Genomic DNA, 22,976 nt, shown 5'->3' on the forward strand with positions numbered 1-22,976 from the left:
GCAAGTGACTGAGTCATATAGAATTCGTCTTGCATGGAGGTTTCGGCAGTCGGCCTGGCAGCATGAACACTGAGGGCTTCTAGGGAGATGAGATTCTGCACACTGTGGCCAGGGTTTGATAAATGGGCAAGTGCCCAGGACTGTGTCTGGCAAGCAGCAGGCGCTGGGTAACTGAGGACCAAAGGTAGGAGACATGGAGATCTTCCAGCCTGAGCTCTGCTCCTGACCTGTCACACCTCCTTCCCACCAGTTCTGGACGTTCTGCCCTGGAGCTGACGAAGCACCTGCAGCCAGGGTCTGGAGGCCCACAGGGGATGGGAGCCGGGGTCCAGAGGAGACGGTAGCCAGCCTTCCGGCTGTGTGGCTGGCTGGTTGATGGGAAAAGCTGGTTGTGAAAGAGCTGGCAGTCGTTCTGCAGTGTGTGTGGAGAGCGTATGTGTGTGTGAAAGGGGAGGAGAGAGAGCGGGAGAGTGCAGAGGGGCCATAGAAAGGGTATTGGAGCAGCAGTTTTCCTTTACTGGGCTCCAGGGTAAGATGGTGGCAAGGCAGAGAGGGGCCCTCCTGCCCTTCCCTGCTCAGCCTGAAATGGCTTCTTGGGGAGGGGAGAGATGGCCTCAAGCTGCCCGGTACCCTGTCCAGCAGGTCCTGGGCAGTGGCAACATGGGAAGATGGTGGGGATCTTCACAGCTGCAGCTCCTGGCACGTTTAATGCTGGGGCAGCAGGACAGAGCCTAAGTGCCTCCGGCTGCAGCTCTGCTGATAGAGCCCCCAGGCCTCCAAATGAGGAAAGAAGACCGTCTGAGATGACTCAGGATCGCACTCTGGAGTTGGGAGATTCTTGAGACGTGATATCTTGCTCAATAGACGATTCCAGTTAGTCCAGAAGAGCCAATGGCATTGAGTTTGAACTTGGCGTGGGGCTCAGGGAGGTGCCTACCCTCCCTCCCCAGGCACCCCATGTCCCCCTCTTTTTGCACTGGGAGCCCACCCTAAGTTGGTACTACACACAAGTAGCCCCCTCCAAGCTTCCCCAGCCTGAGGCCTGAGCCCAGGGTTGACAGTGACCCATTGTGGTTTCCTGGTGTCCCCAGCCTGCCTGTAGGTGTTTCCTTGGTTTCCCTCCCCAAAGTTCTCGGGGGGCAGTGATGGTCCAGAGAAGTTAGGTGACCTGGTCCTTGATCCAGAATGGGAGCTGTACCCTGGTGGGTGCAGAGAAGGGAGAATTGAAACCCATCTTTCCACCTGTGAGCTGCCGAGCCGCCTGCACAGCTCAGAGGTCATGGGCTGAGGGGAAGTGGCATGTTGAACTGGGAGCCTCGGTGCTTCCGCCAGCGCCCATGGGGACCGGCAGTGTAGCGCTAGCTATTTCACTTCCCATCTGGCCATGCGATGCATGAGTAGCAGGCTGCCTGTGTCCTCCCGCAGGCCTGTGGAGTCTCACTGGCATTGGCTTGTCGAGGCAGGCCTGCCCCACAAGCACAGGGTATGCTGACCCTGCTCCGGGGCAGATGAGGTGTGTAGGTCATTCATTCGCTGGCCAGTGAACACCTGGGTTCTGGCCCCTTTGACGGGGGAGGGGGAAAGCCTGACCTGGGCTTCCCCCTTCTCTGCCTGGGAGCGAGTCAATCGCTCTTTCTCTCCCCCTAGTGGTGGACAAAAGCACGGCAGTCACTCCTGTACTTAAGGCCAAAATGACCTTAACTGGGCACTAAGAAATGCTGATACCAAGTTGGTGAATATGGGGCACTTCTCACTGCCCTTGCCCAGATTAGGGAGCCCAGTGGAACCCCTAGGGGCTCCTCTGGCACCCTTAGGAGCTTACTGGTGCCTTGGCAGGGACTCCTGAAGGGCTTTTCTTCCATTGTGATGTAAAAAACTACCCTGCACTCTTTGTGGTATGGGGCAGGTGACCTTGAGGAGCTGCTCAACTTCTGGTAAGTTATAAAGAGCTGTGGATCCAGAGTCTGAAAGTCTCCGTCTCACCCTAGGCCTAACACTCATAGCGAGTGACATTAGACAAATCACTTAATCTCCAAGGATTTCAGCAATTCACCTATAAAAGGAGATGTTTGAAACAGATGAATTTTAAGTTCCTTTTTATTAATACCTCACCATCACCGCCAAGGATGCAAACACTCCAGGGCTGCAAGTGGTGCCTGTCCGTAGAGCCGGGATTCCCCTCAGGTGTGTCCCTTGCCTCCACCACCTCGCCAGGAGGGCAGAGGGGAATGTCAGCTGCTCCTAGCATGTGGGCATTGTTCCTTGCTCTGCGTGAGCCACATCCGAGTGAATGTGGGGTGTGCTAGGAATGTAACTGCCAACGTCTGTCTTTCATTCACTTGTGTGTTCATGTGGTTTTTTCCATCCCTCTGTGGGGCCTCACTTTCTCCCCCTCCTCACAAAGCAGCAGGAGGCTGTGGGGCCTTGATGGAGCCATTTCTGGGACACACCAACGGGACAGTAAAAGAATCCCCAGAAAGTACAGAGTCCTCAGTTTTCCTGGCCTCAGTATTCATGGCCTGCTCTGTGCATCTGCCTGCGTTCCAGGGATCCACAATCCCGCAGGGCAGTCCCAGTAGTGAGAATGGTGAGGATGATGGTGACATTTATTACTTACCACGAACCAGGCACTGTGCTTTGACATGGGTTGTTTTAGTTAATCCTAAGAACACCACTGTGAGGCAGGTATAATTATTCTCCTCGTTTGCAGGTGAGAAAATGGAGACTCAGGAGGGGTCAGGTAACTTGCTCATCTTCACAGTTTGTAGGTGGTGGCACAGATTCAATCCCGGGCTGACTCCAGAGCTTACACTCTGAAGCAGTGACCTGCATTGTTTTGGAGGTCTGCTTTGGTGGGAGGTAAGCCAGAGCTCAAGGCCCTGGGATAGCTTCTGTCCCCCATGGCAAGGTGCGTGGCTCAGATCCCTGCTTTGCTCAGATCCCCAGATGCAGCAGCCTGGAGTAAGACCCTCCTGTGCGTGGTGGGCACTGGCGCCCAGTGGAGGCCATCCCACCGCATGCACTGCACCTTCCCACTCAGAGTCCTTGGCCCTGTTGCCAAATGGAGAGTCTTCCTAAGAGGTATCTCCGGGGCTCCGTCTACTAGATGCTTCCTTTCTGTGAGAAGTTCCTTTAGAAGCTCCCATGCAGAACACACCTGGCCGTTTACAGTGCACCATGCTGTGTTGTGTCACTGTCTAATGAATTGGCACCTCAGCGTTAAGACTGGTGTCTTCCTTGAAGCAGGAACAATGCTTCACATTTTGGGGGACTCGTCCATGCTGCTGGGAGCAGGGGGGAGCACATGGTGATGACTCGATCAGAGTGGATCCCTGATCAGTGCATCGTTCTCAGCTGCGGGAGCAGGGGGGACCTCAGAAGGCATACACGTCTCACCTGTCCAGGTGGGTGAAGAGGATAGACCCTCACCCCTAAGTGTGCCTTCTGTACAGCTTGTTGGTATTTTTGACTAAGAGACTTCTGAGAGATTCTTACCTAATTTTTATTTATTAAAATACCATGAAAAGAAAATTTTACAAGCTTATTCATGTTTCTCCCACCTAACAGGACAGGTTTCATTTTCTCTGTATCTTTCTAGTTCATCCATACGCATGTGTGTATGTACGTGTTTATATATTTATGGACAGTTGTAATCTTTATCAGGGCATGCATGCATAGAATTTGATTTTCCACTCCCATCTCCCAAGTGTGTATTGTGAACATTTCTCCATCCTGTTGGATAGCCAGGAATGGCTGCGAAGGCTGGGTGGAGTTTTCCACCGGTGAGGGCGGGTTGGCTGATTAGAGCTAGTACAAGGATGAAGCTACTACAAAAATGAAATGATGTTTCATTTCTGTGTTTTCCTCTCTGCTGTTTCCCCTACCAGTGAAGAGGTGGGTGTCCTTGAGAGTGGTCCTGGGGCAGTGCCTGGTGCCATGCAGAAATAGCGCTGCTCTGTGGAGAAGGATGCTTTGTGACTTTGCCGGCTGGTGGAAGCCGTGCTACATTCTGTTGTCTCTTGCTCTTTTCTGTGGAAGTCGTTCTTTCAGACCCTCAAGTGAGAGCTAAGCAGAGCTGGAAGGCACCTGGGAATTTATCCTGCCTACTGTCTATAAACTCTTGACCTGAGCCACAAGGAAGAAATATGTTTTATAACACAACTCAGGCTGCTAGTACAAATACATCAAACTGATACAAAAGTTTCCCCAAACAATACTTGCTTTTACTACATGCAGTGCCTTCTGATACTTTGTACCATATTCTATTCCATTAAATAAGAGCAACAACAAAAAAATGCTGGTCACGACCCATAGATGAATGTCATGACCCGTGAATGAGTTGCAACTGAAGTTTGAAAGAACACTGATCTAACCCGATCCCTTATTAGAGACAAATGGGAATCCAGGGACCTGTGGGGAGGAAGTGACTTGGCCACGGCCCCACAGTCCAGACCCAGCTCACGTGCTGATGTTGCCTCAGTATCTGGGGTCCAGAGGAAGACGCTGGTCTCCTGCTGTAGCGGAGCAGAAAGACGGCACGGCAGCCAGCCTGGCCTCCAGCAGCTCTCCTTGTCTTGCTGGGGGAGCATCTGCCCCGCCAGTGCCACTCTGAGCTGCTGAGAGGGAAACCAGTTCCTGGGCACAGTGTTCTCCTCTTCTCCTGTTTCAGAGGGCAGTGTCCCCTCGAGGGGACACTGAGCATTTTCTTAGTAAAGCAAAGAGGGAGGTAGTGTCTCCCTGTGCAACTCTCGTGCCTGTTCTGCACATGCCCACTGGCTTCCAGGAGTTAATTAAAGATCTGCCGGTGCGAGGGGTGCTTCCTGGGCCGAGGCCTGTGGCAGAGGGAAGGGAGGGCTGGGGATCCTTTCCTGCCCTGTCCCTGCCAGATGCTCCCACCCAGGGCCTTTGTGGGCCCAGGGCCATGGGCTGGCTGCCTCTTTGTGTTATGAATGTCACAGGGGGGAGCTAACGAGGTTATTGGGCAGAGAAACACTCTCCTGTGACCCATGTGGAAGAGACCTACAGCAGAGCAGGAGGCAGGGAGGTTGGCTTTGTCACACCATCCAGGGGACAGAGAAGGCAGAGGAGGAGCTGGTGCCCAGCAGGCTGGGGCGCAGCACTGTAACATACGGCCCTCAAGAGGTGGAACTGGTGAAGGCGCGAAGGAAAGCAAGCCAAGGAGACAGGCAGACGGCCCGGCTTGCTCCATGTTCATGGGATTCGGCCGAGATGGGAGGGGAGGGGAGGGGTGATCACGGTTCAGCCACCCATGTTGTTTCTAAGACCGCTGCTGACTTGGCGCTGGGGGCGATGGGCTCACCACTAAAAGCGCTTCTGTAGAAAGTGTTTCCATGATAGAGCCTCATATAGGAAGAAGGGGAAATACTAGGGGCTCTGTTTTTTTTTGCAGGATCAAGCTAATATTTTTGCTTTGCCCCTACATGCACCTTCCACTTCTCTGTACAGTAGATTCCCTGGAGTCATGCTAAGACTAAAGGTAGTACACGCTGGAAGATTTGCTCCATTCTGGGACTGTCTTGTAACTAGGATGACTGATAAAACTGTAACCTCTCTAACGTATCAACACAAGGCAGGGGCACGTTAAACTCTCAAAAGTCTCAGGTTTCTCATTCACAACATTAGGGTAATACTTGGGTGTACCTTATATGGTTGAAATGTGAATTAAACAGCATGGAATGTATAAGGCATTGTACATGTCGGTAATCGGTAGCCGTTAGCAGCAGTGACAGGTGGAAGGTGTGGCTGTCCTTATCTCCCCGTCATGGACTGAGCAGTCACTGGGTTGTGGTCACTCAGCCCCTTTGGGGAGAGCTTGGAGGAATACAAGGTGTTTGGTCTCCCAGGCTGAGCCTTCTGGTTCACAGGAGCATCCTCTGTATTTGCCCTCAGAGAATTGGAAGTGGAGGGGGTTCAGGACCCTCAAATTTATCCTTATTTTGCACTTCTGTGTAGCAAACCACTTTTTTTTTTTCCTAGCAAGAAAATGGTGCTGTCAGGCCCATGAGCCATAAAGTCTAGGCCAAGCCCTGCATCTGATGGCTGCTGGTGATCTTTGGTGCTTGATTAAAGCCCTGTCCTCTGCCCTGGTGCTCTGTGAGGATCCTTGCCATTGGGCCAGAAGTAATTGGGCGAAACTCGGGCCCCACTCAGTCATTCCCTGCATTGCAGCTTCTCTCACTTCATTTCCTTTTTTAAATCAAATCCCTGTTAGGGGCCACGTTAGTCCTTGATACTTACACAGAGAATATGGCAAGATCACATGTGGCTTATCTTCCTAAAACTTCTGCCTGATTCCCCCACCTCCTTGTACCTTTTTCTCCTTCTAACATCTGGAGCCCTTGGTTTCCTTCACTTGCACAGCACATGGGGTATCTTGTCTGTGCTAGTCTCGGACCTCCTCTGCTCTGTTCTCACCAGCACCTCCAGAGGAGACCACATCTCGCCCACACTGCTGCCCCAGCCGGTGTCCGGGACAGTACCTGGCACGTGCTTAACCCCTCGTAGGATTGTGGAGCTTAGGGCGTCGGAGCCTTTGTCCTCTGTGAATTCATTCTGAGCACTCAGATAACTCCTCTTCCTTCCTTGCCTCAGTCTCCTCATTTTAAATCTGGAGCAGCCACAGTGATGGCAAATAAATAAAAGGCTTCTTGTGGAGGAAGGACTTCAGGGAGAATGTGCCTGTAGGGGAAGGGGTCCGCGTGCAGCTGACCCTCTGCCATCCAGTTGCTGAGCATCTGCAGGCTGGGGGGCTCCTGGACCCAAGTTCTCTCTGTGCCCTGACCTTCTGCCTCTCCCTCCTTGCAGACTTCAAGTTCGCCATGTACCCGCCATCCATGATCGCAACTGGAAGTGTGGGGGCAGCCATCTGTGGGCTCCAGCAGGATGAGGACGTGAGCTCGCTCACCTGTGATGCCCTGACTGAGCTGCTGGCCAAGATCACCAACACGGATGTGGTAGGTGGCGACCACCTTCTTGGTTAAGACCAGATGTCTCTTCTCAGCTCAGGGAAAGAGAAAACTGATTTGATCATGATGTGTCGGAGGCATCTTTTTGGTTTCTCTTTTCTAAGGTCAACATCGATGGTCACACAAAATTCAGCAGGTGATGATGCCTCCTCTTAAGGCTTTGAAAGCCTGTGCACCATAAAGTACAGAAAAGAACTCGGCAAGCAGACACAAGGAGGGCAGGAGGGCTGTTTATTAATTTCCCTCTGCGGCGTGGGCTTCCCAGTGGGTCTGAATTGTTGCTTCCTTTCCATATTTGTACACGTGCTGGGGCCGCCTCTGCTCCACAGTTAGCACTCGCGTGTCCGCTCACACACGCCGAGGCTGTAAGGCGCGGAGAGGAGAAGGGACAGCTAGAGCCGGGAGTCAGCTGCAGTGGAGGGCGCAGAGACCCGAGGCGCACACCGTGAGAATGGTGTCCACCCCTGGCAAACCTTTCAATCATTCCTTGCCTCTGTCACTTTGTTCAGTGTAGCAATGGATCGAAAAGCACTTTTAAAAGATAAATTACTGTGCAAATTCAAGAAACTTATTAGCTATAGATTTTTCCAATTCTGTGCACCCTATGGATGGCCCAGAGGCTATTACTTCTGGCTGCCAGAATTTGAAGCTCTGAGACCTTGATTTCAACGGGTGGGAAACTGCAGTCCTAGGGTGTCTGAGCCAGACGGTTCTGAGAGGTCAGGGAGGCAGCGGCTGTATTTTCCACAGGCGGCACACGGGCTGCAGTCGCCAGCCTGGTGGAGGGGCAGTGGCAGAGCTGGGACTCGCACCTCCGAGCTCCAACTCCAGCCTGGACACTTTACTCTGCACCCTTGCCGCAGCCCCTGAGATCTTTGGGTTTGAAAAAAGCTTCTGGTTTAAAAGCAACTCGAGAGAGGAGTGTTGGCTCTGAGGCCGTCCTACATCACCATGGAAAGGCTCAAGAATGCAGGGAACTTCACCATGACACCCTCCGGATGGTCCAGGGGGATTCAGAATGCCCTATGTGGGAATTTATTGAGTTACGGGATCATGTGACTTACAGGCCTGCAGCGGAGGCCTCCGCGTGGAATGCCTGAGGGAAAGGTTAAACCTCAGAGGGCCTACGGCTGCGGCTCGCTGGCCTTCTCCCCCTCCCCCACCTGTATTTGTTACCAGCTCAGAGACGGCACCGGGAGGCCGCTGAAGGGCTGGACAGAACAAGTCCAGGGTCCGGCCCTGAAACGGTTCTTAGACACGCTCTTAAAATGCTGGCTCCAAAACATATGTTTTTTAAACAAGGGCTTCAAAATACAGATTGAAAAGACCCCTCCAGTGCAGCATGAAGAACGCTTTTCTAATCCTCCAGAGAAAAATCGTGGATAGAACTTAATATTTATAGAAATGGTACGCTTCCTTCCTTTTCTGAATGTCTCCTATTAAGGCTGCCTTACAAATAGGACTCCCAGCCAGTTTAAGGCAAGCCCTTCCTCAACCCCTGGAGGCAGAAATGTCGGGGACAGGAGGTTGGCCCCTGAGGCATGGTAACCTCTTTCAGATATTTATAGACCTGCTCTGATGGGCGGACCACCCCACTTGGCATCCAGCCTTCTACCACGTCTCTTTGTCCCCCTTACTGGTTTCACATGGACAGAAGTCACTCCTGGGGGTTGCCACTGAGGCTTTTGCACTGTGCCCTGCTTTTCAGACTGCAGATCAGTCCGTCATCTCATACTGGAGACACTGTTTGCCCTTTTCAGATACCATGTAGCCAGTGCCTTCAAGTCAGCTGTCAGACTGGGCTAAATGGATACGAAGCCAGCTGGGCTGTGTCCTCCTGTACACCGCAGCTGTTGAGTTGGTACCTCGTTTCTATAATGGGCACGTACTGTGTTTCTTTACTGGGAATGCACACACATGCCTCATTCACACCAATGGGCCTAGTCAAACATCTTAACATTAAAAACCAAACGTGAACAGAGTAGAATGTAAAATTCATGCCACTTTTTCAAGTAAAAATTTGAGACCACACTAAGTTCCATGCTTATCTCTAGTACCCCAGGGGCTTGCTCACCCTCTCCCTGCGAGTGTTCGTGGGGAACGGCTGAAGCCGCCCTGTGTGCAGGTAACTCCACAAGTGCTCGGTCCCCTGCCATCCATCGGCTTGTCTTCTCCAAAGAGCCAAAGCTCAGAGTGAAGGAAAGTAAAAGGACTAGAATTTGCAATGCGTTAGCATTTGGACAGGGGTGAGCTCTGTTTACCATTTCACGAGTCAAGAAATGGCATATTTCAAGCGTGTACCCTCCATTCATTTCTGGAAGTATTTACTGAAGCCTCGGTTGTTGCAGACTACTTTGTTACAAGGTGTAGGAGTGAGCAAGGTATGTTCCTCAGGCCCTATGCTGGATGTTGGGGTGGATAGATGGTGCGTGGATAATAGAAGACGAGGTTCCTGCACTCAAGGAACTTAGCAATTGTGCGGAGAAATAGAGCATGCAAAACTCTCCTAGCAAATGAAGAATGTAAGTGAATGGATGAAGGCTAAATAATGTGCCATGAGCTATAAATGCAGCAGGAAATCAACTCAAAAGAAGGAGCTCATAGGACTAGTGTAAAACACAGGCCTCCCAGCAGAGTAAACCTGGTGACAGAAAATGTCCATTGAATCATCAGAATAGAGAAACAAAACCTATGTACATGCAACGGAGTATTATTCAGCCTTAAAAAGAAATGAAATTCTGATACAGGCTATAGCATGGATCAGCCATGGGGCATCGTGCTAAGGAAAATAAGCTAGTCACAAAAAGACAAACACCGTATGGTTGCACTTATCCGAGGAAGCTAGAATAGTCAAATGCATAGAGCCAGTAGAGTAAAGATTACCAGGGGCCCGGGGGGAGGGGAGGGTGAGGAGTTAGTGTTCAATGTCATGGAGTTTCGGTTTGGCATGATGCAGAAATTCTGGAGATGGAGAGTTCTGGTGGCTGCACAACAGTGTGAAGGAACTTAATGCCACTGTACATTTAAACATGGTTAGAATGGTAAATTGATGTTATGTACATTTTGCCATGATAAAATACACATGTGTGTGTACACACATACATTTATAGATGTATGTATATGTATGTATGTGCGTATGTATGTGTGATGTATGTAAAACGTCCTCAGGTCACGCTATGAAATGCCTGTAAGTTTGCCATGAGGTCTCCCTTGGAGAAGTCAAATGCACACGTGCACTGGCCCACGTTTTGCCCCCTGGCCCTAGTGCACTGACGAGTAGGAACTGCTGACAGTGTCCCCTGGAGTCCCTGCCGTTCTGCGCTGGCACCTTGTTATTTATGATCTCTTCAAACTTACAGTGTTCTCTAGCGCTCTGGGTGATAGGCCACGGATTGTCAGGGATCAAGCTGTTGAAAGAGGGTCCCCTGGATTCGTGTGAGACGCCAGACGAGTTTCTCTGGCTCTTTGGCCGGCAGCAGATAGCTTTGATAGGAGGGGCCCGTGCGGCTCTGAGAAAGTCGGTCTTTGTTGCTCCGTCTGGTTGCCAAAATAAACCGGAACGCTTCATTCCAAAGAGAAAGCTGAGTGAGGAGCCTGACAGTTTTACAGGGAATAAAAGTCTCAGAGGGTGGTATATTTTAAGTACTTTTTCCTTCCAGTCGTAAGAGTTGCTAAAAACAGACACCAGCCAGAGGGGCAGTTCTGGCTGTGGGGGAACTTCTACTGGGGCTTCCGGTGCCCAGGGTGGGGTGGGAGGCGCTGTCCTGGGTCCTCGGTGACCCTTGTCCTGCTTCCTTGGGCCGATCGGGTCCTCTTCCGTCCCCTCTGCACTCCACTGGGGCTCGGTGCCAGCATTTATCTCACTGTTCCTTGTCTATAGAACCTCTTGAATAAGACCGAGCTTTTACTCAGCTCTTTCTGCAGAGCCCCTGGCAGAGTCGTCGGGGTGACACGGAAGAGAGGGAGGGATGGAGAGAGGAAGGAGCGAAGGACAAAGCGCAGGCAGATGGGTTTCGAGTGTGCTTCTGATTCGCTGGCCGCCCTGTGTCCTTTGGAAAGCTGTGTCTTTTTTTAAACATTAGTTACATGTCAGGATCCTGAGTTTGACCTGACTTTATCTTCGAGCAGGTCAGTCCATTTTCACACGGCACAGCTCCACAAATTCACCAACTGAAAAGTGAAATTGAGGCTTGCAGGCCATAAGGGAAGTGACTGGAAGATATTGAATAGAACAGATACAGACTATTGTCATCGGGTCATTATACTGATCCTTGTCTGGCTAGGTTACATCAGAACTCTTAAATACTGCCCAGAGAAGTTTCCATGAAGTCCCTTCCTTCGGCTCATCCTGGCAGCTTACGGTCCTGGTTGTCAGTGGGCTATAAAAAAACGATTCCAGTGCAGCGGAAGACGTCTCAATGTCGATGACATGTGACTCACGGGTCCCAGTGTTGTGTCCGCCTCCTGAGCCAGACGTGCCGGCACACTCGGCAGCGTACCTCACTCTATGGGCCGCTCTGTGCGGGGCTGTGTCCGCGGTGGACTCTCCAGGCCTGTGGTCAGGAGCCTTGTGAGCCTTGCTGGAGGGGAAGCGGGGGTGGGGGAGGTGGAATAGAATTGGGAGCTGATGCCTCCCTCTCCTGCCTCGTTTTTCTCCGGGCCTCATTTGGTATGCAAGGAAATAAGCCAAACGGCCTGTGAAGAAAGGAAGAATGAGATAGTTTCCTAAGTTGTCTCTGCCTGAGTTGGCTGCGGGTCTGGGGCTCATTCAGCCCTTTGTCCCCCTGTTGAGTGCAGTGCGTGTGTGGTGACAATAGAGTGATGCAGTGACACTGAGGGCTAATGGTAGGAGTTCCGTCAGCCCATTCATGGAGCCAGAGGAGGGTGCAGGGCGCCGAGCTCGAGCCAGCAAGCAGAGGAAGTCAGAGGCCCTTGTACGAGCTGGAGATCACAAACACTGCTGTCAGGGCTGGGACTGGGGGCGGGGGCAGCAGGAGGAAAGGAGGGAGGGGGGCCTATCATCATAGCACTTGGAGGTGTGCCCGACCTCCAGCGCTGTGGAGTGCCACCTGTCCAGGCTGACAGACGAGTATTATGGCTTCCCTTTTAATCAGCTTAATTTGGGGCATCTTAACACAGTGGCTGGTGCTTTTGGAGGCTGCCGGAAAGCTGATGTCTTAGGAGCTGCTGCACTTTGCATGCACGTAGCATCTTTTGATTGGAGGCGCGGTCGCTTCCCTTGCCCCAGCCCCCAGCTACTGAGCTGCGTCTCCTTTTCTTAGAGATTCTTTGGCCTGTATGTTTTTACCTAGAGCCTAGAAAAAGAGGTATACAGGAAAAAAGAGTTCTGAAATTAGAGGCTTGGCCTTTTTAAAGCCAGGCTCAGCTTTTAACCGAGCAAGCCACTTCAGTTCTCCAGGCTTTATTTTAGTTCCCTTGCTGGAAAATGAGGGCATTTGGCTGTTTGATCTCCAAATGCCCCATGGACCTCCAAATTGTCCGATTCTGTGGTTATTTGTGTGTGTTGTCTTATCATCCTGCCCCTTTGGAAATACTCTTAACTTCACTCTTCTCTCGACCTGACCCCCTGGCAGAAGCAGCCTGGTTGGATGTGAGGCAGGGGTCTCCTTTCCTCCAGGTCACTGCCCCCACCCAGTCCCGTGCATTCTCCCGCCCTCCTGCTTTGGGCAAGAAGGGGGCTCTGTGGAGTAGGTACCTGTGGTTGCAGGTGACGGCGCTGCTCTGCTCTCCGCTTCCCTCACTCTCCACCAGCTCAGAGTCCGCGTGTCCCTTGGGAATCCAAGAAGGATTCCTGCCGTGACAAAGGAGGGTGTTGCTGTGCAGTGAGTGAGCTATGTCTCCAGGAAGGGGATCCTGGTTTTTCTCTCTGCCACCTCAGGGAAGCGCTCCACAGTATTTGTGCAAGACAGGCCCTTGCCCTCAGGAAGCTGTTCATCTTGCTGAGCTGAGAGTGAGGGGTTCGTGTAGTTGAAAGTGGAACTAATAATTGCCAAGTTGTGGGGAAGTAGAACCTGAAGGAGGGTTAGGTGGAGACCCCAGAGAGGTTAAGCATCCTGCTGTGTCACAGGTGAGTCTACAAGAGAGCAGGGGAGGGGACTCGGGGTCCTTCATCCCCAGGATGACCGCCTCAGTCATCCTGTTCTCTTCCAGTCAGAGGGTCAAGGACAAGAGCTGGCGTGGTCAGTGTGATTTGGATTGACAGTAGAGTGGGGCTGACTGAAGAAAGGAGAGAGTGTGCACTTTGTGTGAAATCTGTGACATCGTCCTCCATTTTGTTGGGAACGGCCTGTGTACACGTTTTTGGCTGGAATGTCTGTCAGTGTGACTCTTCCTGCACATGTTATCTCGAGTCTCATGGCTCTCAAATTCCAGGAGAGGTGACTGCCGAATGTCCCAGTCCTCCCTGTAGTTTTCTCAGGACGGTTCTGTTAAGGTCTCAGGCCGCTGGAAGGGAAGGCTGGATAGCAGGAAAAGTAGGAACGTTGGTGACCCAAAAGGGAACCTCTACGTGGCCTGAAGTCAAATTCTTTAGCCTTCTGCAGCCTGGTCTCCCCATTTGGAGGACCGTTCTGGGGTGATTAATGCTCTGATGGCACATTATTGGGGCAGAAGGTGCACTGCCCCCGATTATCTCACTGTGGGGCCAGAACAGAGCCTGCGAGGAAGCAAAGCAGGCAGGACTGGCGGAGGCGCTACGGTTCTTGTCGAGGAGCAAGGTGGTCCACACACACTGCACGTCAGGAAGTATTCACCCAGGGCTGTGCCACGTCAAGCCTCTGTGATTCAAACACATCACACTGCTGACACCTAACAGTATTTCTTTTTTAATTTAATGGTTCAGAGCTGTTGTCTGTTCACACCTCTCACACACACACACACACACACACACACAGTCCCTCAATCAGCTGAGAATCCTGCCGCCTTTTCAATGTTTATTTTATTATTTTATTTTATTTTTTTTGGAGACAGGGTCTCACTCTGTCACACAGGCTGGAGTGTAGTGGCACATTCATAGCTCACTGCAACCTCCACCTTGGGCTCAAGTGATCCTCCTGCCTCAGCCTCCCAAGTAGCTGGGATTATAGACACGCACCACCATGCCCAGTTAGTTTTTTGTAGAGATGGGGGTCTCACTATGTTGCCCAGGCTGGTCTCGAACTCCTGGGCTCAAGCAATCCTCCCACCTCAGCCTCCCAAAGTGTTGGGATTACAGGTACAAGCCATCGCACCTGGCCCATCCTTCTTAGATAACAAAAGCTTTTAGGCCTTACGCTTTGGGTAGGATTTGTCTTCTGTGAACAAGTATACAGTTGAAGGCAAGCATATAGTTAACACCTCTATGATATAGAAGTGTTCTGATTCATTCCCCCTGCCTCCTGGAAAAAAAATTTTAAACATCCCCTTCTGAAGCATGGTATAGGAGCATCATGTGTTCACTTTTTGGAAATTTAGTTGATTACAAGAAAAATAAAGAGGAAAGAAGAAAATAACATGAATTTAAATTCGGAGGCCCAACATTCCACTCAGGGAGTCTGTGCGGTGGGTGAGGGAGGGCACATGGGATGTGAGATGCGGTGCCGCTGTCCCCGTCTCAGCCCCTGCCACGTCTCGTGGGGTGAGCAATTCACACACCACGATGCTTCTAGCACTTAAAGATGGTTGTTACGCTACAGCACGGCCCCTCTGAACACATCAGCTCTTCACTTGCTGCTCAAATGAAGAAAGAGCTGTCTCTTCCAGCTTGAGAAGAGAAACTGACGGTGTGAGACTCACTGTCCACCTCAGATGTAGGACCTTCCTACGGACGTCCACAGTCATTTTGACTATAGTCGATTTTGGCCTTACATGTTCACCCCCACATTAGCTTTCATTCTGTGTTTAAAATTAATTGTTTTAGATGATAAGGCTTTAAGGTTTTCAAACATCTGCTACTGAAATGCAAGTGCACCCAGAAACATTGTACCTTTAGTCATTACCACCTAGCAAGTAGTGACTCATGAGCACACAATGCCACATCGGCCTTGGAAGAGGGACTGTGGGAAGAGCCCAGCAGGGAGGAGGTGGACGAGGCCCAGGAGATTCTAATCACTAGTTAAGGGGGTCTCATGGGGTAGAGGATGTGGCCAGGAGATGCCACAGAAAAGTTTGAGCGATGTCAGCTGGTCCTTGTCTGCCTGTGTCTGACTCCATCTCATCTTTGTTCAGGGTGGCACAGAGACCGCCACTGCCGGGTCACATCTGTCTTGTTCAGCACTCTCCCCAGTGGCGGACACACAACGGACCCTTCACCTGTCTTGAGCGAGTGCTAATCCATACCTCATTTAAAAAAATCTAAAGAATCGGATTCCAGGGCTGATTTGTCATTATACGTGATAAGTACTGATCATTTATTGGACTGCCACTTAGCACTACACATACATTATCTCAGTTGCTCTTGACTCGTTGAGTGTTTTACTATCCTTAATCTACAGATGGGGAAGCTGAGATCAGAAAAGTTAAATAACTTAGCCGCTGCCTGCAAGAGTGATGGGTGGGCAGCAAATACCACCCTCCCTCTTTTCTTTATTCTACTGTAAGTTCCAGGTGATATTTCATCTCTGCCTTTAGATCTCAGTGTGCTGTCATTCCTAATCTTAATTTTCAGTAAAAGCTGTAGTTTGTCGTGCTGCTTTTAGAATTATTTCTTAAAAAAAAAAAAAAGCCATAGTTTGAAATGTGGAATAGATGAGAGATAGAGATAGGAAAAGGAAAATTTAGGGGTATGGAAATTTTGTGCATTGGTAGTTGATTCCAACTTTTAGATCTTTGGAAAATAAAGAATGCTTTAGTGCTTGGCAAGATAGTATCCTTTAGGTGGTGAAAATTGCACAGTGAAACACTTGCAAAAGGCAAGTGTATATTAAACTGCGGAAAGACACAGGGAGGTTCAATTTAGCATATTTTCCTTAAGTATATGCTTCCTAAGAGAGTGAAGAAAGGCAGCCTGGCAGAGGGCAGAGGCTGGAAAATACCTACTGGCAGCAGGACTTCAGCTTTTGCCCACTTACCAGTGTGAGCCACAGTCCTTTCCTAGTGACACCTGTGCCTTGCCATCGAATTCCATGCCACCCACCTAAGAGACGCTTCTGCATGGAGCAAACACACTCTGAATTTCCCCTACCAAATATAGACTAATATTAAAGCAATGCAGTGCATGTTCTTGTTTATTCCCAAGTCAGACAGCTCGGGCATCCAGAATTTTGTAAACATTCTGCATTGTATTCTTATGAGAGCTAAGGAAGTGGTAAATAAGCAGACAATCAGGGATTTTTTGTTTTTAAGGACTTACACAATTTATGTGAGGGTCAGCACAGTTCAGTCCATTGCCTGCCTTCTTATCTATCCCTTGGGGCTGAGTTTGCTAATACTGCAGCATCTCCAGTGGCCTTCCCTTTTCTCTGCCACCTCGCAACTTCCCCAGGCAGAAGGCATCTGATTACCAACCAGGCAGTGCAGGCCGTAAGTGGACCGTCCTCTGGGCCAGTGCTTCTCAGAGTATGAATCATCTGGGCTCCGTTGAAACACAGATTCCGATTAGCTTGGTCTGAGGTTGACTGAGATTCTGTTTCCAAGCTCCCAGGTGATGCCAGTGCTGCCAGCCTGGGGACCCCACTTGGAATAGTGAGATTCCATGGCACCTCAAGAACATTTCTCCTTTACTTCACCTTTGTGTGTACTGGAAAACTAGCATGAAATTACGCAAGCCGGATTATGTATGTGTTCTTCATAAAATGCTGTGTGCCCTGTTTGTCTTGCTAACAGCTCTGGTCTGGACTATTCTTCCTCTAGGATTGTCTCAAAGCCTGCCAGGAGCAGATCGAGGCGGTGCTTCTCAATAGCCTGCAGCAGTACCGCCAGGACCAGCGCGATGGATCCAAGTCGGAGGATGAACTGGACCAAGCCAGCACCCCTACAGATGTGCGGGATATTGACCTGTGAGGATGCCAGTCGGGCCGAAAGAGAGAGGCGCATTCATAATCTGCTCTCTCCTTCTCTCTGGTTATGTTTTGTTCTTTGTGTTTTAGGATGAAACTTAAAAAAAAAAAAAAATTCTGCCCCCACCTAGATCATATTTAAAGATCTTTTAGAAGTGAGAGAAAAAAGTCCTATAAAAACAGAATAATTAAAAGCATTTGGTGCCTATTCGAAGTACAACATAAGGGAATCCCCTGTATATGCGAACAGTTATGGTTTGACTATATAAAAGTAATAGTAAAATGCTTACAGGAAAACCTGCAGAGTAGCTAGAAAGTATGTACGCCTGCAATATGGGAACAAATTAGAGGAGACTTTTTTTTCATGTTATGAACTAGCACATACACCCGTTTTAGTATAATTTCCAGGAACTGTGTACGCCGTTTATGGCATGATTAGATTGCAAAGCAATGAACTCAAGAAGGAGTTAGTAATAAGTAGGGACACCATGGGGAGGGAGTACAAAACAATCTCTCAACATGATCGAACCATTTTGGACGTAGAAGCAACTTTGCTCTCAGCCACCGTTACTAAGTCAGGAGTGTTGCTGGATCTCTGCATTATGTCCTTTTGCCGTCTACAGTAGCTGCTACCTAAAAAAATGTTTTATTTTGCCAGTTGGACACAGGCGATTGGCTCCTGAGTTTCACGTTTTGTGATATCCTTCCTGCTTCTTCTTCCAAACGTGGTTGCGGACACCACCATACTGTTACCTAATGGGGACATTTAGCCATGGGCCATAACCAAAACTCAGATGAAATGGGGGCAGATGGAGACCAAGGGCGGGATCTGGAATGGAATCTTTTCTCTTACTGTATTCAAGAGGGTAATGTGACCTTGGCATCCCTTATTAGGAAAAACTAATTTTTGGTGCTGATTGGCATGTCTGGTCCACAGTTTAGCATTGTTATAAACCATTCCATTCGAAAAGCACTTTGAAAAATTGTTCCCGAGGGATAGATGGGATGGTTTATGCGAATCATGCTGAATACTCCTTCCCTCTTCTCTTTGTCCCTTCCTGTCCTGCCCCAGTCTAGGTCCCCATTCACTTCCGGTATCTGACATTTTCTGGTACATAGTTCTGGTGCCCCTACCAGAACTCAAGAGACACCCCTTTCCGCTGACATTCCCATCGCAACATTCCTCAGAAAAGCCTAAAAACAAAGATGTTACCATTTTTATGGCACGGAAGGATCTTAATTCCTATCTATATACTCTCCTTTGGACATGGAAAGAAAAGTTATTGCTGGTGCAAAGGAAGATGGCTGAACATCAGGTGTGGCATTTTGTTCCCTTTTCCGTTTTTTGTTAATTTTATTGCAAAGTTGTATTCAGCGTACTTGAATTTTTTTTTCCTCTCCACTTCTTAGAGGCATTCAGTTAGCAAAGAGGTTGGAGCAACAACTTTTTTTTTTTTTTTTTTTTTGCACAATTGTAATTGACAGGTAATGAAGCTATTTGTTAAAATATTGCCTTTTTTAAGTAAAAAAAATCAGAACAGGGCTACTTTGAAGAATTATTTTATACACAGATTCTGCCTTGTTTCATAGTATGAGGGATGAAGATGGAGAAAAATCTAAGGGTCTCTTATTTTTCATTTTATTTTGTTCAGTTTTTTTATTATTTTTTTTTTTTGCGCTGCTAAGAAGCTAAGATCGTTCATCCTTATTCACATTAACAGTACCTAGCTGTAATGTTTCACAGAGTGTGCTGCTATTTTATAAACATTTTTATAATATATTATTTTACTGCTTAAATTCCAAGTCCTGAAGTAGATGGTTGAGATATGAGTTCTTCGTACTGGAAAAGCCCTTCCATAGTTTGTTTTCTTCCGGTAGCATATTCATGATTGTTTTTTCTTTTTGGTTTTTTGGGTTTTTTTTCTCCTCTGATCACATTCTTCAAAGACAGAGTATTCTTTACCTCAGGTTTACTGGACAAAATCAATAACTACAAAAGACAGTGATTCACGTTTTTGTTTCATAATACCTCACAGCCGTACAGTTTCTGCTTGGGAGCCCATTAGTGTGAGGAACAGACAAGGCGAGCCGGTGGGGGTGCTGACCCTCTCGGATGGAAGGTGGGGTGGATTTGACCCAGGGTCTCACCCCCGGGGACCTTTTCCGTCATGAAGGCCATCAGGCTCCCATTGTGACTCCAGTATCCTCATCATGATGGAAAAAATACATTGAACCAAGGGATCCTCCCTCCCCTACAAGGCAGACATTCAACACAAACATTTATGCAGTGGACTACGAAGTCATAATTTGCACTTAGGTACCAGGTATCAGGAAACAGACTAAAAAGAATTCCAGCAGGCTGTTTGGAGATCCTCATCTTGCAGCTTTTTCAAATGCAGGGGTTTCATCTGCGTGGGGCCCTTTCATCTTGGAAGTTTCCCTTGTATCTTTTCCGCTCCCTGGCCTGGACACTCCCAGTCCAGGATCATCTCCGAAGTTTTCCTAGGTCTGAATCTGTGGGTAGGTGAATCTGCAGCGTGCAGCGTTGGTGGTGCTTTCTTCCCCCTCCTCTGTCTCTCACTGCACAGGCAAGGACTGTGCAAGGCCAGGTCCTCTGCTGAAGCACTAAATGGTTTTCAGGTTTTAAATCACATTGAGTTGGCATGATAGAAAAAACGGGTCAGATGGGTATGGGATGGTAGCTGGAGGCAGATAAAGAGGCTGCTTCTCTGCAGAGATGAAATTCCAGATGAGTCAGTCTCTTGTGAAGTGTGTTTAGAAGGGTTCAGGACTTTGTGAGTTAGCATGACCCTAAAATTCTAGGGAATTTCTGGTGGGACGGTGGATGGTGAATTCTGAAGTTTTGATGAGGAAAGTTGAGCAGCCAGCAAGTTAGCCAGTGTTTTATCAAGAGCCCACTTTGCATAGCACACTATTTTGGGCCCCAAGGAGTCCTGCAGAATGGGGAAAGCCTAGTCCCAGGAGTTTGTGGCGCCTAAAGAGAAAATGAGGTGCAAATTCATTTTACAGTGACCAACTCTTCAGCTTAAACAGAAGCAGCAAGTGGAAGAACCCAATGAGGAAAGGAACAGGCACCTGCAGTCTGTAACTCTCCACTTTTCTGTAGCCCCGGGGCCCCTGGGTCCTTCTAGCTTTTTCTTTCCTGTCCCGGAGGCCTAGTGTGATGTGGGTGTGGGGCTGCTGCCGGAGGTGCTGGGTGTTTGGCTTTTCTGCCTGCTCCCGCTTAAACAGAAGAAGGAATCCTGGATTTGTTCAAGTGACTGATGCCCTCTCCCTGGATCTTGGTCTCCTTGTTCTTTGTTCCAGAGGGGTTCAAGTCTCCCCATGGATTTGAACTTGCTCTTTTTTTTTTTTTTTTCCTATTTCTCCCCTCCCACTAAAGGAGTTCCAAATCTAGTCTGGTCTTTTTCTACTTTGTTGTCTTGTCTTCTCTTCTTTACTCTTCCTCTTCTTTGTTTTTTCTCCATCACTGGGGGCTACGTTGTCCCCCAGCCTGCCAAATTTTGATCCTTCCCCTATTTTGGCCAAATCCTAGGGGGAAGAAATCCTAGTATGCCAAAAATATATGCTAAGCATAATTAAATTCCATGCGGGTTCGTAACAGCGAAGAAGCCTGCAGGAGAAAGCAGGGGCGGTTCCCTCAGCAGAACACCTCACTGTGCCGACAGGCGAGCTCCTTGGAGAAGGGGCTGCTCTTCCTTGGAGAAGGGGCTGCTCTCGTAAGAGGCTTTATTATGAACTTCCCCAGGAGCCCCTGAAGAGCACACCTTGTCTCACCTCCTGGTCACCCTTGTCTATGTGCTCTATACCGGAGGCTCTGCCTCTCTTATCAGCCAGGTCAGGGGGAGGCTGGCTCGGAGGCTTAAGTGGCAACGCCAGGGGAGAAAACAACCCTGACAGCATCACACTGCGTCCCTTTGCCAGCAGGATGGGCGACTCTTCAGAGGGAGCTGCAGCTTTCCTGCAGTCTAGCACCTTCAGGGCCTCTCCAGACTGTGCCCTGGGAGCTCTGGGACAGACAGGTTAAGAACATTAGGCAGGATTGGATGACTTTCTCAAAGAGGGCAGGGGAATTTTCTCTCCATGGGCCACAGGGGACAGGGCTGGGAGAAGAAATAGACTTGCACCTTATGTCATGTAAATAATTGATTTTCTAGTTCACGAAGATAATATTGATAGTGTGGGAAATGGAAGTAGGAATGAGGAGGAAGTCTGAGTAAGCCAGTTGGCTTCTAAGCCAAAAGGATTCCTCTTTATCTTTGAGACAGTCCAACCTTGAGAATAGCTTTAAAAGGGAAAATAGTGCTGAGACAGTAAAGTCCCCTTAAGCCAACAGACCCTCTGTAGCTATAGAATGAGTGCAGCTTCTATTGGTGTGGACTTGGAGCAATTTTCAAGAGCTGTTCATGCGGCAGCCGTCCATTTGCACCAAAATAGGGTAGGAAGATTCCAGAGGATGTTTATTACTTCCTCACACCACATGGCTTTTAATGATTCTGGATTCTGAACAACCCAGAATAGTCATTTCAGCCAGAATGATTCTACATTTGTGTGTCTCTGCTTTTAAACTTGGCTGGGTTATCAGACCCTGTTCTTGGCTCAGGTTTCAAGAAGCCATCAGCACACGTACACATGCGTGCTGGCGCTGCGGCGGTCAGTCCTGTGCCTGCAGCCTACTTTGGGGGAAAAAAGTGCCTTACTGACTGTAGCCATTACAGTATCCAATGTCTTTTGACAGGTGCCTGTCCTTGAAAAAAAAATTTCTATTTTTATTTTTAATTGGTTTTAGTTCTTACTGCTGGCCAAGTCTTAAATCCCCAGCAGATCACTGGGCCATTGGATTTTTTCCATTATGTTCATTACCCTTGTACCATGTACCTCAGATCTCTCTCTCTCTTCTCTCTCTCAGTTACAGTTTCTCATCATGGACTTTTTTTCTTTCTTTTATTCTTTTTTTTTTTTTTTTTTTTGCTTTAAAATGAGTGTGATGCCATATCCAGTCAATGTTATTCTCTCACAATGTACTCTATAAGAGGTGTGGGTGTTTATTTGGTCGGGATGCTAGAAAGTGCTAAAGTAGCATGGTCAGTGTAAACAAAAAGGTTTTTAGGAAGTATGGCAAAAAAATGTTGTATTGGCTATGATGGTGACATGATATAGTCAGCTGCCTTTTAAGAGGTCTTATCTGTTCAGTGTTAAGTGATTTTTAAAAATAACCTGTTCTTCTGACTAGTTTGAAGATGGATTTGAAAATGGTTTTGGATGCAATTAGGTTATGCTATTTGGACAATAAACTCACCTTGACCTAAATTCTCTGGCCATTTTTGACTTGCCTATAGCCCAGCAGTCCTCAGAATGGAATACACCTGTCTCATGTCAGAACTCTGTGGGTGACACATTGGTTGTGGCATAAAATACAAATGCTAACCTGGAACAGAATCTAAATGTGCCTTTGTGTTATGACAATATAAGTCATTGTTGACTTGCCTTTTTTCTTTTGGGCCACTCTTGCAGCCAGACTGTAAACTAGAAGCTTCAGTCCCCTTCCTAAGGTGGGCAAATGGCTGGTGTATGACCAGCCTCAGAGGACAGCCCTGATCATTGCCAGCTGCCCACTCCTGTGAGCGAGCAGCTCCCAACACAGGAGGTGCCAGAGGCAGCAGTGCCTGCAGTGCTCCCTCCACATTCTGGAAGTGTCTGGGGACCCCACCCTGCAGCTTCCCTGGCTCCCATCTGATTCCTCATCCTCCCTGCATCCCTCCTCTGAGGTCTGGGTGGAGTCTTGGTGGAGTCTGGAGTGGTAGAGTCTGGGACAGGGATGGGACAGTCACCTTAACACTTAAACAAATTGCCAGACCTTAGGCCCAGCTGCTCTTGGATCTTAGCTTCTCAGACCAGCTTCTTTCCAGGAGTGACAGGTATGCAGAAGGCAATGGCCTAATAACCATTTTGATGTTACTATAAAAATGCATAG

General features: G+C 48.9%; 1 protein-coding gene across 1 annotated transcript in view; it reads left to right on the forward strand.

Moving 5' to 3' along the window:
• Nucleotides 1-22,312, forward strand: part of CCND2 (cyclin D2) — a 29,793-nt gene extending 7,481 nt beyond the window's left edge. Inside the window, exons 4-5 of the mRNA XM_069490077.1 lie at nucleotides 6,826-6,974; nucleotides 16,836-22,312. Of these exons, the coding sequence (XP_069346178.1) occupies nucleotides 6,826-6,974; nucleotides 16,836-16,985 (299 nt within the window). The 3' untranslated portion in view covers nucleotides 16,986-22,312. The remainder of the gene's footprint in view (nucleotides 1-6,825; nucleotides 6,975-16,835) is intronic.
• The last annotated feature ends 664 nt before the right edge of the window (nucleotides 22,313-22,976 follow it).

Source organism: Eulemur rufifrons, chromosome 16, assembly GCF_041146395.1.
Source record: "Eulemur rufifrons isolate Redbay chromosome 16, OSU_ERuf_1, whole genome shotgun sequence".
Taxonomy (NCBI): Eukaryota; Metazoa; Chordata; class Mammalia; order Primates; family Lemuridae; genus Eulemur; species Eulemur rufifrons.